The 18497-nt window shown below is 38.8% G+C and overlaps 1 protein-coding gene across 6 annotated transcripts; it reads right to left on the minus strand.

Moving 5' to 3' along the window:
• Positions 1-4959: 4959 nt before the first annotated feature.
• Positions 4960-12884, minus strand: LOC112163923 (cyclic nucleotide-gated ion channel 1). Of its 6 annotated transcripts, none has more exons than XM_024300342.2 (9): positions 12792-12884; positions 12014-12233; positions 11300-11414; positions 10386-10788; positions 10057-10287; positions 7437-7723; positions 7019-7133; positions 6210-6440; positions 4960-6096 (listed from the first exon to the last, which is right to left on the minus strand). In XM_024300342.2, the coding sequence occupies exons 3-9, from the start codon at positions 11320-11322 to the stop codon at positions 5503-5505; spliced, it is 1884 nt and encodes a 627-aa protein (XP_024156110.1). In that variant the 5' UTR covers positions 11323-11414; positions 12014-12233; positions 12792-12884; the 3' UTR covers positions 4960-5502. The 6 variants fall into 6 exon arrangements, with proteins under 6 accessions (XP_024156110.1, XP_024156059.1, XP_024156015.1 ...); XM_024300291.2 differs by having other exon boundaries at positions 11300-11475; XM_024300247.2 differs by having other exon boundaries at positions 11937-12233.
• Between the last annotated feature and the right edge of the window lie 5613 nt (positions 12885-18497).

An 18497-nucleotide genomic window follows, 5' to 3' on the forward strand; every position in this document is an offset into this window, starting at 1 on the left:
AATGAAGAACATAATCTAATACAAGAAAACATACATGCCAATAGTCATGGTCTATCGTAAGCCAACACCGCAAAGGTCCCATGATTGCTTCCATCTTTTGCTTTGTAATATTTAAAAAATAATTGACAAAGACCTTAAAGTACTTAGTTGGCAGCTACACTCAAATTCCACATTTAATGATCACAGATAGTAGGAAATATATGGTTCAAAAGCAGAGCCAGACTTAATCGTCATCCTCTAACTTATATCATTCACAGTATATGACAAATGACTACATATAATGCATATGAGATTAAGCAAATTGAATGAACATACTTAGCTGTCTATAGCAAAATCTCCATAAACAACTAGGACAAGAAAGATTACTGATACTCCTGCACATATCTTTTGAAAGGACGATGGCAATTTGGCTACCAACATCATGCACATGATCCTTTCCACTTTCATCTCCAATTGTGAAAGATTCCCCAGAGCTTTCTAGTTTAATTTTCATTTTGGATGTTGGAAATCTTTGCGCATGAATTGGTGCAATAGAACCAAGATGAGATGAGCTCGAGTGCAATAATGTAACCTCAAAGTTATTGATGCTATTATGAGCAACCATAGCTGTTGGACTAATCTTAGAGTTGTTTTTTGAAGCTTGTGAAAAAGAGCCATGTTGTGAAAGCTGCTATGACACATTATTCTAAGAGAAACCTTGCTGAGAGTAGTTGGGTTGAGAAGCACGAGTGTGACCACCATTCTAAGCCATGAATCCCCCATTTTAAGTTACAAAGGTGCTATTTTGGAGCTTGAAACCATCAGTTTGAGGTGCATAGCCATAAGAAAGTGTAGGTGTAGAAAAGTAGCTTCCATTGCCAACATTATTATTCAACATGTATCCAGAATTAGGCATTGTCTGAGAGGCACCAAAATTGGTAGAAAGCGGAATCAAGTCTTGACAACTCGAGGTAGCATAAGGCACATTGATAGCAACACTTGAGGTGATTGGTGTGTTGTAGTGATTGAAAGTAGGCATACCAGAAATGACACTAGAATTGATAACAGTAGGCATCCTATTCTGCATAGTCTTTGTAGATTGATCCATAGTAGACTCTTCATCAAGTAAAAGAGAACGCAATTTGTTTGTTGACATAGTTGTGATCAAAGCTTTGACCACAATTTTAATAATCATGTACTCAGAGGGAAGGCCATTAATAGCAATGATAACAATCTCTTCATTGAGAATATGAATGCCAACGGAAGCTAATTGATCAATAATGTCCTTGTTACGCTGAAAATACTTGTCTATAGTATCATTGCCTTTCTGAATTGTGTACAAGTTTGTTTGAAGTTGCATAGCGGCAGTTATGGAAGAGACACCATACCTCACCCTCAAATTTTTCCAATCTTCACATGAATTATTGCTTCCAACCACAAATGATAATGCTTTACTAGATAAAGTGGCAGTGATAACAGTCATCACTGCTTTTTCATTCTTTTCCCATTCTTGAAATTCCCTTGTAACTCCAGCATTTATGCTACCATTAGTCACCAAGAATTAAGGCAGAGAAGAATATGAACCATCAATGTATCCCTCTAATCCAAGGCCTTTGAGCATATTTTTAATTTGAAATAAGGGCTAAATACTAGTTAGTACCCTGTGGTTTAGGCCCAAAATCAATTCAGTCGTTGGACTTCTAATTTCATCAAAAACAGCCCTGCACTTTCAATTTTGATCTAATAGGTCCAATTCGTTAATATTCTATTATGGTTTCAAGTTATAGTTGGATTATTTGTTGAAAAACTATTTATTTTTAATAGTAGCACTCACTCCTAAATTGACTATGCAGACCACCTCGACACCACATCATACAACACAGGCCATATATGAGCCACATTAACAAGTTAAATAACTCAATTGTCGGAAAACTAACAAATTGGACCTATTAGATCAAAATTGAAAGTGCAGAGGTGTTTTTGATGAAATTAGAAGTTCAGGGACTGAATTAATTTTGGACCTAAACCACAGGGTAGTAATTTGTATTTAGCCCTTGAAATAACCATGTAATATAATTGCTATCATCCAGCTTCACACCTTTATGCACAGAAAGACTCAGATCATAAGGACCCTATAGGGTTGTCTCGAGATGGTCATGAGCCTAGTCAGTCCACCGTGCTAGAGTCATCTTTGCAACTTAAGACAAATGCTACAACAAGAAATGATTCTCTGAAATTCAAAATGACAGAGACAGTAAACTGGAGGTGCTTTCAAGGGTTGAACCTTCTCCAAGCACAATTGGTAAAGGTGGCTCCAAGAAGCAAAAGTTTGATTCACCAAGAGTAGCTGAAAACATCTCTAATCGTGTGGCTACTAGAACTAAGCAAGCCTGGACGCAAGCTCAATTGGATTATGGATGGGAAACTATGGAGCTATTGAGTAAAAATCTGATGAAGTGTAGCCAATATTGTCAGCCTATGCAGCTACGGTCATCACTTCCACTTATTCCTCCTGGTTGAATCAAGCTTATTTGCTACCATCCTTTAGCTCTTTAATCTGTTGATTTTGCTTCTTCAGCTATGCCAATCACTGCTGCTCATTGATCCTGGTTGAAACCAATATTATAGGTTACTATTTGCTGAAGTCTTTAGCTCTTTTCTAATGCAATCTGATTGTAGCTTCTCTCCCATCAGCTTGAGAGAGGGTGTTAAAGGTTAAAACTGTAACTTTCCAACTTAACTATAAAGCTGTAGTATAAATACCTGTACTTGAAAAATCTATCAGTACCATTGAAGCCTTCGATTCTAATTCGTTTTCCAGCTCATTTCTATTCCTCTGTTTTTCATAAAAATCTTTCACTTGATACTTCTTGTTGAGTTGGGCAAGGGCTAGATAGAAGAATGAGCAAAATTTGAGACCCAATCGAGAAGTTCTTCCCCATATAAATCGCCTTGTTCATGATCATTTTTGGAAACTAATGAAATTTCATTAATAATAACGCATGCCAAGAAGGCCATTACATACCCACCCACTGACACATAACAATGGCCAGAACAAGGCTTCGTGGAGAAGCCATAGTGGTATATAGGATAGACCAACTATATTAGAACTTATCGCTCACTTATTTAAAGCGAGCCTATAACTATGTCAGACAATTGCATAGTTTATAGGCTTTACAATCAAAAGAAAAAACCTAAATTTTCTCCTTGCCCTTTAAGCTAGGGCTAGGAGGCTTACCTGAATACAGAACACTCGAGACATCTTCAGTAGGAACCTTATTTGCTTTTGGGGGGGGGGGGGGGGGGGGGGGTTTGTTTTTGGCTCCCAAAGGTCTTCCTCTCTTCTTTTTTCCACCAGGAAGCTCTACTTGCACATTTTGGGGCATCATTACCTCTACAGGCACCAACATACCGCCTGGTGTCTCCACTAAACCCAACGATTTTGCATTGAACTTGGTAGGGAATTCAAGGTTTTTTACCTTCTTGGAGGGTGCAACAGGGCTTGTCTTGCCTTCCAATAAATCAGACATAAAAATTTGTAGCTTTTTTGCAGAAGGGAAGGGCCGGTCTCTCTTAGCTTGCTGCTCAGTGTCCATGGGTACCAAAGCCAATGCATTGTCTTCATGAGCCTGTCTTTTTTCTGCACTACGAAGAACTATAGGTTTGCATACCTTGTTTCAGGTCCTCTAAATAGAGACCTTCCAACAGGTGGAAGAATGGGGGTGGTAAGACCCTGAAAATGGAACATTCCATCCTTGAACTGATTCCCGAAACCCTAAAAATGGGCTACTGAGCTCAAGCTTTCTTGCCGCCGGTGATGGAGCAGCGTTGGTTTTTGGCGTTGTAGCTTCCAACTTGCATGCATCCCCCTTATGATACACACACAAGCATGTTTTGCATTTGCCCACAAGATTTTCAAAGAAGAAGTGAACCTCTTGCTCAACAACCCCTTTGGAAAATTTTAGAGTTTTTTGCATGAAGAAAGGTTTCGAAATTGCATGTGAAACTCTAACCCTAATTTCTCGAGTTGCATCAAACAGCTTTTGATCAAGGTCAATGAATTTACCCACAACAGATGCGACGTTGGCAATAGTGTTCTTCTATTCATAAGCCGACGGCATATTCGTGATGCGCACCCAAAAAAATAAATCCTCCATCTCTACAAATTGCAGAGGTGATACTCCATCATATGGTTGTATAACAACCAAAGCATGATTGAACCTCCACGGACCACCCATTAATACCTTGTTCCTATCTCCACGAAGATCAAAGGGGAAAGAAATCGACCAGGAGCTCTTTGCTGAACACTAAAACCCTTGTTCAGCACCCAAATTTGACGAAAATGTCTTCTCAAGTCGACAACATTTGTTGGCTTTGGTGTCAGAGGCCGTGCCAGAAGGTACGACTAGCAGTTTCGCTGTGCTCCTCCATCTAACATAGAGCAGATGTCCACAACTTCATTGGTAGCGATATATAGCAAGTGAGGTAGCAAAGGTTTTGGTAACAGAATCAATATTCGACATGGAGAGATCCGGCAAAGTGATGCAGGGATTGGGAAAACGTGGAGAACGGCGACACAAGGAGGTTGGCGTTAGGCTAGGGTTTTTTAGTGCGGCAAGAGAGGCGGCTTAGGATTTTTTCAATTTTCATTTACCCATTTTTATAAAGGTATCTCCTTTATGTACTCTGTATGTCCGAACCATGCCTTCCCTGATGCACAACATCTTATCAAGTGGACGCCCCTCTTCCATAGTAGGATGCTCCTCCGAGTATGTCACCGGCTAAAGACTTGCATGTATATTTCTCTTAACAATCTTTCATATATTTTTGAATCATCGGAACCTAAGTTAACATTAAGAAGAAAATAGAAACTATTTTAGCGTAATGACCACGAGCTACTTTTAATAATCAATGACAATATTCTACGTACTGTACATGCATTAAAGTCAGAACTTAATTACTTAAACTAGAAACAATATGTTCTGCGGAGGATATTATTTACCATAAGAACAATTTTTCCTTTGTTACAATGAGTTATTATTGTTGTATAAAACATTATCATAAAGGGAGAATTTCACAAATGATCATAAAGGGAGAATTTCACAAATGGTCGCTCAACCATGATTCATTCGACACTTTGGTCACTTAATTTTCAAATATATCACTTTGATCACTCAACTATTACTCTATCAATCACTTTAGTCACCGAATGAACATTTTGCTCACTTTAATCACTTATCTCATTCATTCCAATTCAGATTTCTTAATTTTTCACAATTGGTTGGTTGAATATATCCTTGATATTCTGGTAAATAATTTTTTTTAATGAAAAAAATTAACAAAGTGACTGAAGTGAATAACATAGTTAGAATTGAGTGACCAAAGTGATACATTTAAAAGTAAGTAACCAAAATGTCGAACATGTGAAAGTTAAGTGAGCATTTGTGATATCATAAACTAAGAAACATTAATGAACCGGAGACTAGAGTATATACTAAACCCAACGAGCTAGCTAGCCTTGCCTTATAGAGAATGAGCCGGAGACTGAACCGGAGACGGTAGCTGATCCCACATGGCCCTGCTGACGACCCGTTGCAAGTTCATACTTGGCCTACCCATGGCCAGCTGATTATTGAGGGACCTAATTGCCTGCTTCTTTTTCGCTTTGCGACGGATTTGTTTTATGGTAGATAATGCTAGCTCCTCTAACACAGGCTCGCTGAACTCAGTTAGATCCTTGTCCTTGGTGAAATGCCACCAGAACTTACGGACTACATTCTTCAAGTCCTCCGCACTCAGTACAAAGGCTTCGACTTTCATGATAGGCTTAACCATTCTGGTCGAGATTGGTAAGTCGTCGAAAGAGCTCAACTTTGATGCCCAATTGAGAAGCTCTTTTGATCCATAGAAATCCCCTTTCTCAAGAAACTTGGAACCAATTCTTCCACCTTCACCATTAGTCTTGTATGTCTGTACAGTGCCATTTGTGATGAAAATCATCTTAGATAGTCGCTCTCCCTCTCCAATAATGCAAATGTCCTCAGGATAGTGCACCGGCTGGAGGTGCTCGCATATTTCTTTCAACATTTTTACATCCTTAGTTTGAAGCATTGGCACCTAGATCAACATGTGTATATCATCATACATTATACAGTCTGTTCGTACAATATTTATATACTCCCAAACACAAATCAGACACTTGCACAAGTTAAGGATGAGAAACTACTTACTTTTTTAAGGATAGCCAAACGAAGAAAACGCTCGATGTATTTACGATGTGTCGAAGGAAGAATAGAGAGTATATCATCCACCCCAACATCTATCTTCTGTTTAAGTTTTTGTATCATGAAATGCATGATCACTTGCTTCAAATTGCTAGGCAGGCCTTTTCTAAATAGCCACAAATCTACCTCCTTACTTATCATTTCCCTCTTGTGTCTTTCCGATGTTGTAGTTACGAACTGTATATATCCCACACCATATAGCAGCAGGTTAATTGTTAGCAAAAAATGAGTAAACTTGCAAATGGAAGGTACTAGCTACTTCAAGATTGATGTTGATGGCATGTATGCATTTGAACGTACGTGTAACTAATTTGTTATCATGCATATATATCAATTCTAGCTGCGATGCTATAGATATGTGTGTGTAATTTCATCAAATTAATTATGCACAATCATGCTGCGATCGTCATATGCACACTTCTCATCCATGTTATACTTTCTATAACTACTACTATTTCAACAACATTTGTTACTATGAATAATGTGGTAACTAAGAAAATGTCTTCATTAAGGTTAATAAAGTGCTCACTAAAGCACATATATACCGTTTGAGTAATTAAATTCTAAAAGTGTTAATTATAATATATGTGAATATACAATACAAATTTTCAAACGCTTTAGATCATGATAATTAATGTAAGTGAAAAAAAAAAGGAACAAGTACCTGAACTTTGTTCAATAAGTTCAGCATTCAACAAGTTGGCAGTGATTAATTAGAAGAAAAACAAATTTCATATAAAGACTCTGCCACTAACCTGCAAAACTGCATTCAGATATATTAAGAATAGTATCATTCCAATTACAGAGATACAAACCGCAAAGAGATTTTCCCAAGCATAAGTACTGGTCTCGAGAGTTTGACCAAATGAGCTGCAAAATAGAAACGGATCGATGACACCAAATTAGAAACTCTACCACATGAATTGGAGTCGAACTATGTAGAAATCAAATTAATATGGTAAAACAATGAACTAAAATTTCCAACATCAAATGTGGGCATTCCCTCGAGGACTTCAACATCTCCATACATATATGCAATTGGTAGAGCATCGATCTGGTTTTCCAATTTCAATATTGTCCAGTCTACTATAAATGTACGTAAACTAATATACCAAGACTATATATCATTGTAACATTGCTCAATATATAAGATTGAATAATAGTTATGCAAACCTTAGACTTTGCAGACTCCACCAAAAACAATGCAAGAACTTTTGTGGAAAATCCGTTGATCCCACTATATTAGATTGAAGTGCCTCCATAAATATACCAAAATTGAAGAGTGTTGGATTTGGTGTACTTATGGGGCAAAAATCATTTATAAATGTGACATTCTTAAATGAGTGATTGCCACCACAGTCAAAAGTATTATCTCCACATTTCTTTTCTTTTCGACATGCATATTGCCAACAATCCATAGCTCGTTGAATAGAAAAGAAGTACCAAAAGGCTCCGAGCACCTAAATGATCAACAAATTGATTAGTTACTCACTTACTTGGTAAAATTGTGGCTTTAGAGAAATGTTGAAAAAGAAAAGGACTAAATTCAGTTTAGTCCCTTGAACTTTAGGGCTAAAATCACTTTGGTCCCTGACTTTTGTTTTTAATCACGATGGTCCTTGATCTTCCAAATTGCATCAGTTACGTCCAAAATTTGAAATTGGCTCAAAAGATGACGTCACTTGCTGAGTTGGAGCCGACATAGGGCTCCATTTTTCAGCCTTTGACCTATAGTTTGGACAAAATGTCCAAACTACCCTCGTCACCCATTGTTTCCCTATCAGTCCAGTACACCTCTCTCTCTCTCTCTCTCTCTCTCTCTCTCTCTCTCTCTCTCTCTCTCTAAAATTCCCGATCCTCTCTTTCGTTCTCTAAAATTCCCAATCCTCTCTCTCTTCAATTCCCAAACCCTTACTACTACACTTGTTCTCAGAAATTCAAAGGCTGTCTTTTCTCCGATGATCTTGACATTCGATGGTGGTGTGAAAGGAGGAGTTAGAGGAGGAACTGGATCCCTACTGAAGATGAGATCTTCAAAACCATCTGATTGATCTCAACCTTAAAACCAACGCCGCCGAAGACGAGATCCTAGCCCTAGCCCTAGCCCCTCCTCCTCGATCCAATCCCAATTCCCAAACCCTAGCTCCTAATTCGACCAATGAGGCCAATTCGTATGGTGGTCCTAGGGTTGGCTCTGTGCAGACTAGAGAGGGTAAGAAGCTGAAGATTTTTATTCATAAATAAATTCCCGATTCTATTGCCTCTGATTTCAATCAAAGAGGAAAGCAATATAGCGGCTGAAGCTCATCAAGAATCTAAGCAGCTCGTCCGGGAAGCTCTCAATACTCACTAGTTTAAGCTCTGCTCTTTTGGGTCTGATGGGTCGCCGCACTTCCCCCTTCGGCCAAAGATGGTGAGCTCAGATTTAAGGGAAGTGGAGGTTCTTTACAGACTAAGAAGGTTGGTCCTTCATTTTAGAGTGAAAATCTGCAATAACCATTTCGCATTTCAAGTTTTTGTTGGGAAATTTGATGAAGAAAGTAGCCCAAATTTGGGCCCTATGAATTTTTGGTTTATTTTTGCAACGTTTCTGTTTCTGCATTGAAACTTATAATAGAGTAAGTTGATACAATCAACATTATTTGGTAGAGAAATAGTATGAATTTGGGTCTACTATCGTTCTTGTTGTACTATTTTGGATTGAAAATGTGCTATATCTATCTGGTATTTGAAGTTTTTGTGGGTAAGTTTGTAAAAATAGCCAAATTTTGTAATTTGAAGCAATGTACATTGTCATATTCTGGAAATGTTATGGTAATGTTAATTCTAGTAAATTTAAAGGATTAGATTAGGATTTGCACTGGAGAAGATGCTAGGAGGGAGGGGGAGAGAGAGAGAGGGGGTTCGGAGTGGGGCGATGGCGATGGCGGTGGCGGTGGTGCTCTACATTGGGGTGGTCATTTGAAATTGGATGTTGTCGAGATGGAAGGATAGGATTCTGATTGGAAGAAGAAAGGTGGGTTTGGAATTGGGGAGGTAAGGGGAAATGTCCATTTTACCCTTCTCCGCGGGTCAAAGGTTGAAAAATGGGGCCCTATGTCGGCTCCAACTCAACAAGTGACGTCACCTTTCGAGCCAATTTCAAATTTTGGACGCAACTGATGCAATTTGAAAGATCAAGGACCATCGTGATTAAAAAAAAAGTTAGGGACCAAAGTGATTTTAGTTCTAAAGTTCAAGGGACTAAACTGAATTTAGTCCAAAAAAAAAAAGTATAACGTCCTCTTTTTGAAGGGAGCAAGATAAGAGCAATGAATTCCCTGAGAAGAAAATGTATTAAGTGACTGCCAAGCAAGTTTAGTAGACGAAAATATATTCAACATGCGAAAAGAAAAATGCTTTAATGAATTCCCCGGCCCGAGAATTAATATCAATAGTGTAGAATATTATTATTATTTTTTATCGTCACTCCACATATCTTATGATACCTTTGAGATTGAACTCATGACCTAAATTAATAGATCACACAACTCTCATTAAGGGGGAATAACAAATCAAAATTTTAATGCACGTTTTAATTTCATAATTCATATATATTAGATTCAGGAGTAAATTAGCAGTCATGATAGGGGACCATGAATTCTTAAGTCACAAAGTCATGACTAGAAGATCATTATTCTAAAAACAAGTTTTTGACTCACTAGAGCAAATCATCAATACTATGAAGTTCGAAACAGGAAGGAAGGCAACTTATGGAGAAGTTTAAAAAGATTAAGATCAGTTGGAAACATACATGACTCGCAAGGATAAACTTGTACACCTTGAAACATATTCGATGTCCATGGTCGCCATAACGAGTCTTATCAGCCTCCTCCTCATCAGGCTCCTCCTTATTGACCTTACATGATTGGTACATGCGAAAAATTCGTGGAAAATATTGGAATAGAATAAGAGAGTTTAGCAACTTCCTCGCATTCGGGTTCGAAATCTTTCTCGTTCTTGTAAGTAAAATAAGGATTACTACCTGCATGCAAACATTATAAAGGCCCTTCAGTTTAAGTTTTTAACTGATTGGAATTAAAAGAACAGGAAAACAAAAGGCCAATATATAGCTGCTCTTACATGTGGAATGGGAAGAACAGCTAAAATATCAACCAGGAAGTATGGCCATAAAATCCGCTTAGCCATCTCCACTAATTTAACCCTCCGGCGCTGCCGTGGCCTCACAGCAAGAATTTGGGAAATGATGTTCACTATACATGGGAGATCGACGGCCGATCGTAACAAAAGAGTGACTGTCTTGAGATTATGGTCCAATCTGAGACATTTCATGTCTTCATTGGTGACAGGAATGTATAAGAACAACGGATCCACGGAGACAGAAAGCATGCAGGAGATTGTAAATATAGTTTTCCACCAACTTAGCAGGAAAGACCGAAGAATATCCTTTAGTTTAGGCCATATTTTTCTTGATCTGTGTCCTTCACGTTGAGCTTTCCCCTTGGCAGCCTCTGAATGCCAAATACTGACACAACAAAAAATGAAATTGCACCCATCGATCAGAAAGAACAAATAAAATTAAAGGAGCTAGCCACTAATATTTGTTGAGAATATATACATCCCACATGGGAAAAATGGGACCTTGCCTATGGGTTTATAAGGGTTTGGGCCACTCCATCCATTGCCAATTGGTTTTGGATGTGAACCCCAGATTACTTTATCATGGTATCAGAGCGGGTTACCCACGTGTGCATGCCAAACGGCCACACGGGCTCCACGTCACCCAAAAAGTTGTCCACGTGTATGGCTTGAAAATTCGTCACACGTGCGGGGGCGTGTTGAGAATATATACATCCCACATGGGAAAAATGGGACCTTGCCTATGGGTTTATAAGGGTTTGGGCCACTCCATCCATTGCCAATTGGTTTTGGATGTGAACCCCATATTACTTTATCAATATTTAGCATGGTGTTAATGCATGTCTACTACTTGGTTACTATATTCAAATACAGTGGTGATTGAGTAAAGAACTAACTCCACAACGGCTTGTTCAGACATCTGTATAACTGATATTTCCTCTCAGTCAGATCTTGGAGCTTCTTAATTAGAATGCTTCAAAGTACTGACTAATTAATATTAATTGTTGCCTCCTGCAAATATATGGAAGAACCAAAATCAAGTTCGAGATGGTCCATGGTAATCTAGTTGAGCCTGCAGTAAGACAAGAGGAGGGGTTAACCTAAACAGAAACTTACATCCAGATAATTGTGAATCCCCTCTTAAACCAGATGTGAGAAACAACTAAAGCTCAAGTGTAAGTGTGAATTAATACGTCCAGATAATTTATATGCTGACATGCAATAGTTTGATATGTATAAAATCATTTTTAGTAATTTTTTTTTTTGGTATCAATGATTCACACAGTAAAAGTTGTATCAATTATTGTCCCGACCGAGTGGCAGGAAATTAAAGAGAATACAAAGAAGATAAGGTATAGACGATGGTTCTTTCTTGGCCGTGTTCGTTTGCTTTTTTTTTTTGTCATTAATCACAGGTCAATTATAGACGGTGGTTCTTAGTGCTCATTAACAAATTCCAAAAATTATTAGTACTCATTAACAAATTAATCCAAAAAATTACGAGAGGAAAAAACGAAAATGGTAATAACAAACCTCATAATACACGAGCAACCTAATACAGTCATAGTTTCACATTATTCATAAGACTGGGGCAGAGTAATTGCTTTCACCTAGCTAGCAGCACGCATAATAAGCTTTACTTAAGAATGTTGGATCTTAATGGAGTCTTCTTCTTGTTTTGTAGGAACTTTAAGGTGCCCCTTGTCCTGCAAGCTCTTGACAGTGTCATATAGGCTCTGTTTCACTGGGGGGAACTCCAAACCCAAGTCTTGAAGCTTCTGGTTTGAGAACTTGTATGGTTTTGCTCTGGGTTTCCCATCATCTTTCAACCTGCAAAAGTAGAATATGATACACTTATTTATTAGAATCCATTAGCATATAGATTTTCTTTTAGGACTAAAGAAAAAATTACAAGAAGAAGCCTCTAGGGCAGCCAAAATTTTGCAGATCCAAATTAAGAGCCTGAGCAGCTGCAGTAGGAACGAAGTTGAACCACAACTTCGGAGAATAAAGATTATAGATATATAGTCTCAAAATACATATATTACATATTAAAATATTTAAAAACAAGGAAGTTATACCAAAATCACTGATTAGTTAAAAATTCATTTTAAAAAACAAAGGCATCCATGCACAGTCTTCGATCATATATGCATAATAAACTAAACTCCTTGAAAATTGCATCTGCAACGTTAGGCATTTCCTAAGCCTTCTGGTCGAATGTCACATAATGAAACCAACTTGATCGATTAAAAAAAAACAATATGATCTTTTCTATATTGTTTATCCAAGAAAATTCATTTTGCAAAATCTATGAATTTACGTTCTGCTATGTGTTTTGTTAACATAGCAGCCATGAAAGCACAGAACGAAGAAGATGAAGCTTACCAGAAGAGAGAGAGAGAAGCTTAGAAAATATCTGGATGACCTTTTCGCAATAATGAAAGTACTTCGTCAAGATTATTACAAGCCTCTATTTATAATAGGCAACCGAATCAAATCTACCTAACTTTCCTAATTATCTCTCCTATTACAGGCCGGCCCATACAAATAATCCACATCAGCATGGTGACCACAGCAGCTGCCAACTTTGACTAGGAAAGTTAGAAGAAATGGTTGACTCGGTTATCACCTCCCCTCAATCTCAGTGGGGCTGATTACACTGAGATTGGTACAGTGCTCCTTGAACACACGACAATGCAATCCTTTTGTAAAGACATCAGCAATTTGTTGAGAAGTAGGAACATACTGAAGTAGCAAGTCACGTCTCTGAACTCGTTCTCTGACAAAATGAAAGTCATTGTCAAGATGTTTGATCCTGGAATGGAACACAGGATTGGAGCATAATGCAATTGCAGACAAATTATCACACTTGAGTAAAAGAGGTGTAGGTATCCTGGTGTGAAGATCACAACGTATGTGTCTCATCCATGATATCTCAGCAGCAGTGTTAGCAAGTGCTCTATACTCAGCCTTAGTAGAGCTCCTGGAGACAGATCCCTGCTTTTTAGACTGCCAGGAAACTGGACAATACCCAAGATAGACAATGAACCTTGTAGTAGACCTTCTTTGATTTATTTCTCCAGCCCAATCTGCATCACAGTAACCTGTAATATAAGTAGGTGATTTTCCATATTTGTAAAATAGGCCATGACTGATAGTCCCTTGAAGATATCTCAGAATTCTTTTCACAAAAGCAAAATGTGCATCAGTTGGGGAAAACATGAATTGACATACTGTATTCACAGCATAAGCAATGTCTGGCCTTGTAAAAGTAAGATATTGCAGACCACCAACTATACTTCTATAAAGAGAAGGATTAGACAAAACTGTGCCTTCATCTTTAAGCAACTGAGCATGAGGTAGACATGGTGTATTGCAGTCTCTACAGGTTTCTAGACCAGCCTTCTGAATAAGCTCATTGGCATACTTTTCCTGAGACAAGAAAAGTCCTTTCTCTTTATACCTAATTCCAATTCCCAGAAAGAATGACAATGGACCAAGATCTTTCATGTCAAACACATCACTTAATTCAGAAATAATAGATGTGATCCCAAGTTTATCTGAGCCTGTTATAACAATATCATCCACATATAATAGCAAAGCTATCACACCATGATCAGTTATTTTCACAAATAGACTAGGATCAGAATTAGAGAATTTGAAACCTAGTGTAGGAAGGAAGCAAGTGAATTTTTCATTCCAAGCACGAGGAGCTTGCTTCAATCCATATAAGGATTTCTTCAAGTGGCAAACATAATCAGGATGAACAGGATCAGTGAAACCCTGAGGTTGATGCATATAGACTTCTTCTTTAAGGTCCCCATGCAAAAATGCATTTTTGACATCTAACTGTCTTAACTCCCAATTGTTCATTGCAGTAAGAGCAAGAATGAGTCTCACAGTGCTATGTCTAACAACAGGACTAAATGTTTCATCATAGTCAAGACCTCTCTCTTGACTGTATCCTTGAGCCACAAGTCTGGCTTTATACCTTGAAATGCTGCCATCTGGGTTCTTCTTAATTTTGTATATCCACTTACTTCCAACAATATTTTTCCCTTCAGGTAAAGGTACCAAGTCCCATGTACCTTGTCTTTGCAGTGCATGAACTTCTTCAACCATTGCTAAATCCCACTCAGGAATGCCAACTGCAGCCTTAAAATGTTTAGGTTCAATAGGATCAGACACATCCATTATAGAAGTAAATCCACAGAAGTAGGCAAGTTCATCTAGAAGATTGTGCTACACAACACAAGAATATGCACAGAAATCCTGGAAAGTCTTATGTTTGATGATACCATTCTTTGCTCTAGTTAGCATGGAATGATTATTATAGGCTTGAGCAGTGTCCTCAATGAATTGAAACTCATGTGGAAGACCACCAGAAATATCTATACTAGCATTTACACCTTGGAGAGTTGAATTGTTATGCAATTCTAGAAAACTATTATGAGTACTAGGAAAGTGCTCACCAGAATGCATTCTTTCATTACCATGGTCACTATTTTCAACATTGTTATCTCCAGTAGGATTATCACTACTATCACCAAGATTGTAAGGAGCACTAGTAGAAGAACTACCAGAATAGCTATCAGAAGCAGTCAAAGAAGAACTACTACTCACCCCCCCAGCAGCCATAGATGGAGGACAAGCTAATGGCTGAGAAGAAGCATCAAAGGGCAACACCACTTGCAACTGGCTAGGGTAATCAACAGCCAACAAGGATGAAGATGGAGAAGCAACAGAGGAAGGAGGACTAGACATAGAAAATGGATATGAGGAGGAAGAAGGAACCTGTGAGTTTGTGGCAGATGAGGAAGAAGCAAAGATATGATATGGGAAAATGGTTTCATCATGGACAACATGTCTACACATCCATAGCTTATTCTGCTCAATGTTGTAACAAAACATGCCTTTATACCCCAAAGTATAGCCAAGAAACACACAGAGAGAAGTGTGAGGCTCAAGTTTATCATGAGTATAAGGTCGAAGGTAGGGATAACAAGCAGTCCCAAAAATCTTGAGAAAAGACAGATCAGGTGCAGTACCAAACAACTCAATATAAGGAGAAGACATTTTCAAAGATCGACAGGGCATCCTATTAATAAGATAACCAGAATGAGCCACTGCATGAAACCAGAATTTCTTGGGAAGTTTGGCAGCAGTCAACAATGTAATATAAGTTTCAACAAGATGCCTATTTTTCCTCTCAGCAACACCATTCTGCTGAGGGGTATAGGGACAAGTAATCAGGTGCAGAATACCTTTAAGATCAAGAAAATCTCTAAATGCTTTACTGTTGAACTCACCCCCACCATCAGTTTGGATGGATTGAATATTGGTCTTAAATTGAGTAACAACAAAACTATAAAACTTCATGAAAACTAACAGAGTGTCAGATTTATTAATGAGTGGAAAGATCCACACAAACTTGGTACAGTCATCTATGAAAGTTACACAGTACTTGAACCCTTCGATGAAAGACAAGGAGCAGGCCCCCACAAATCTGAATGAACTTTCTGAAATGGACAAACAGACTTTGACAAAGAATCAGAAAAAGGAAGTCTATGCATTTTTCCACAAAGGCAATCAGAACACACATGGGAAGTACTATCTTTAGTAAACTGAACTTTAGACAAAGCAAGCATTTTTGAAGCAACTTCAGATGTTGGATGTCCAAGTCTATGATGCCACAAGAAAGACTTGACTGAAGAGCCAATATACGCAGTGTGAGTAGTCTTGAATGAAGGAATGAACATTGGTGTCTTGAAGAGATCGAAAAAGCCCTTCACCATTACTGCTTCCTTTGTACAGAAGTGCCCTTGACACCTTGTCCTGCACACATATATGCATATCATCCATTGTAATAAAACAATGATTGTCTCTGCACAACTTATTAAAAGATAGTAGATTCACTGCAAGGTTAGGAACATGCAAAACATTATTAAGAGCAAAGGTATGATTTGCAGGTGTTATTTGTGTAGCTCCTATATGTTTGACTTTCAAACCTTCTCCATTGCCAATAGTAATGGTGTTGTTTGACTCATATGGATGAGCAATAGCAAGATTCCTCAAATCAGAAGTCATATGATGTGTAGCTCCAGTATCACCAATCCATACAGCTGAATCAACATTATTCTGCGAGTTGGATGAACTGGCAACATTATATTGAGAGTGTGCAGTCATTGCAGTGAGAGTTGATGGTGGTTCAGCTCCCTGGTATGCATAGTTGCTTCTGTGATGGCAATCCAAAGCACCATGACCCTTGAGACCATAAATTTGACAAATGACAACAGAGTGTGAGGGATGATCTGCAGGAACATCAGTCCTGTAGAAGCAGTTAACTGCAGTATGGGCCTTCTTGCTACATATTTGACATTCAGGTGAGACACCACTGCTGTTCCTGTAATCACCAGTGTTGTTATTTGCAGGGTTCTGAAAACATCTGCTTGCAATGTGTCCTCTCTTATGGCAGATGTAACACTCAGAGTTTTGGTAGCAATTGCTTGCTGTATGGCCTCTCTTATTGCAAATCTGACATTCAACTGCATTTTGACCCTTATAGTTTCCTTCACTTGAATTGCCACTGTTGATCCAGCCAGATTGTTTAAACGAGTTGTCACTCCATACACCTTTTCCTTTGTCATTACCATTGGAGCTAGGAAATTGTCTTCTGTCAATTGATGATGAGAAATTGTTGCCTTGGTAGGAGTTGCCTTTAGCTGCAAGTGCAGTCATAGAGTGTTGAGTGGATAGAACACAATCAATGTCTCTTTCAGCTGCCAGCAACTGAGCTCTAAAGTCCTTCAATGATATAGGAGTGTCCCTTGCTCTAATGACAGTCTTAATCATGGAGTATTCATCTGGTAATCCATTAAGAGTAACAACAACAATGTCTTCATCAACCAAGTTCACATCAACAGAACTCAACTGGTCCCTAGCATGCTTAATGCGCAAGAGATATTTGTCAATGCTATCTGCACCTTTCTTGATATTTTGAAGATCAGTTTTCAGTTGAATGATATTAGCTCTTGAGCAGGTGGAAAACCTCTCAAGCAAAGCAAGCCAGGCATCATAAGAGGATTTGCAGCCAACAATAATCTCCATGATATCTTCATTCAGAATGGCCATGAGAAGGCCGAGCAGTGCTTTATCAGTCTTCTTCCAAATCTTATAAGCACTAGTAATTTCTCTTGTAACTTCACCTTGTTCAGTAAGAACAAAGCGAGGAGGACAAGTGCATGATCCATCAAAATAACCAAATAGGTCATTTCCTTCAAGAACAGACTGAAACTGATAACTCCATTTCACAAAGTTGTTCTCTCCAAGTCGCACAGTGATCATGCTTAGCAGAGAGTTTCTCTGAGGAGATGTTCAAAGCTGCCCACCTCTGTGATGAGTTCTCCCATTGACTGAATCATGCTGCCATGTTGCTTCTTTCGCTGACGAGGTTCCAAACCTTTGACCGCCAGCTTGACTAACTCTTTCTCAGGTAGGATGACGTTCAGCTTGGCTTTCTGGATTTAGAAGAGCTGAAGATAGGCCACAGCGGACTCTGTAGGCTACTGGGCCATCTGAGTGAGAGAAGCCAAGTCCACCTCAGGCTCAATGGCTCCGAAAGTTTCTCGGAAAAGCATTTCCATCACGGACCAATCCTCCACTATTCCTGGTCGAAGTTTGGAAAACCATCTAAAGGCAGCTCCCGAAAGAGAAGTACCGAAGATCCTGCATTTGAGGATATCATCATTCTGGTATAGGCCGCATTGCACCCTAAACCTAGCCAAATGGGTTGCCGCATCCTCAGTGACTTCCCCTGAAAAAGTAGAAAATCTGATATTTTTATAACCCCTGGGAAAAGGCGCGAGCATGATATGCGGCGGGAAAGGTCCCTCATAGACCCCATCCAGTTGGGCCCTAGGATTGGGAAACCTGATCATCTCCTCTACCTCTTCACGTCTCACATATTCTGGGCCCGGAGGAGGAGGTGGCGTCGCCACCATCTGGCGAGCAGCCTGCAAGGGTATTTCTTGGTTTACAGTCGATGTCCCTTCTCCTACACGTATAACGCGAGTTGTAGCTGGTTGCTGAAGA

Source organism: Rosa chinensis, chromosome 1 (genome assembly GCF_002994745.2).
Source record: "Rosa chinensis cultivar Old Blush chromosome 1, RchiOBHm-V2, whole genome shotgun sequence".
Taxonomy (NCBI): domain Eukaryota; kingdom Viridiplantae; phylum Streptophyta; class Magnoliopsida; order Rosales; family Rosaceae; genus Rosa; species Rosa chinensis.

Bases quoted from the DNA above. Each gene is read 5' to 3' on its own strand.
- LOC112163923 (XM_040512832.1), bottom strand. From the start codon at position 11,968: ATGACTGTATTAGGTTGCTCGTGTATTATGAG. The intron at 7,724-10,056 runs GTATGTTTCCAA...TTGATCATTTAG, and splicing joins AGTTTATCCTTGCGAGTCAT to GTGCTCGGAGCCTTTTGGTA. The intron at 6,097-6,209 runs GTAAGTAGTTTC...ATGTTGATCTAG, and splicing joins GTTTGGCTATCCTTAAAAAA to GTGCCAATGCTTCAAACTAA.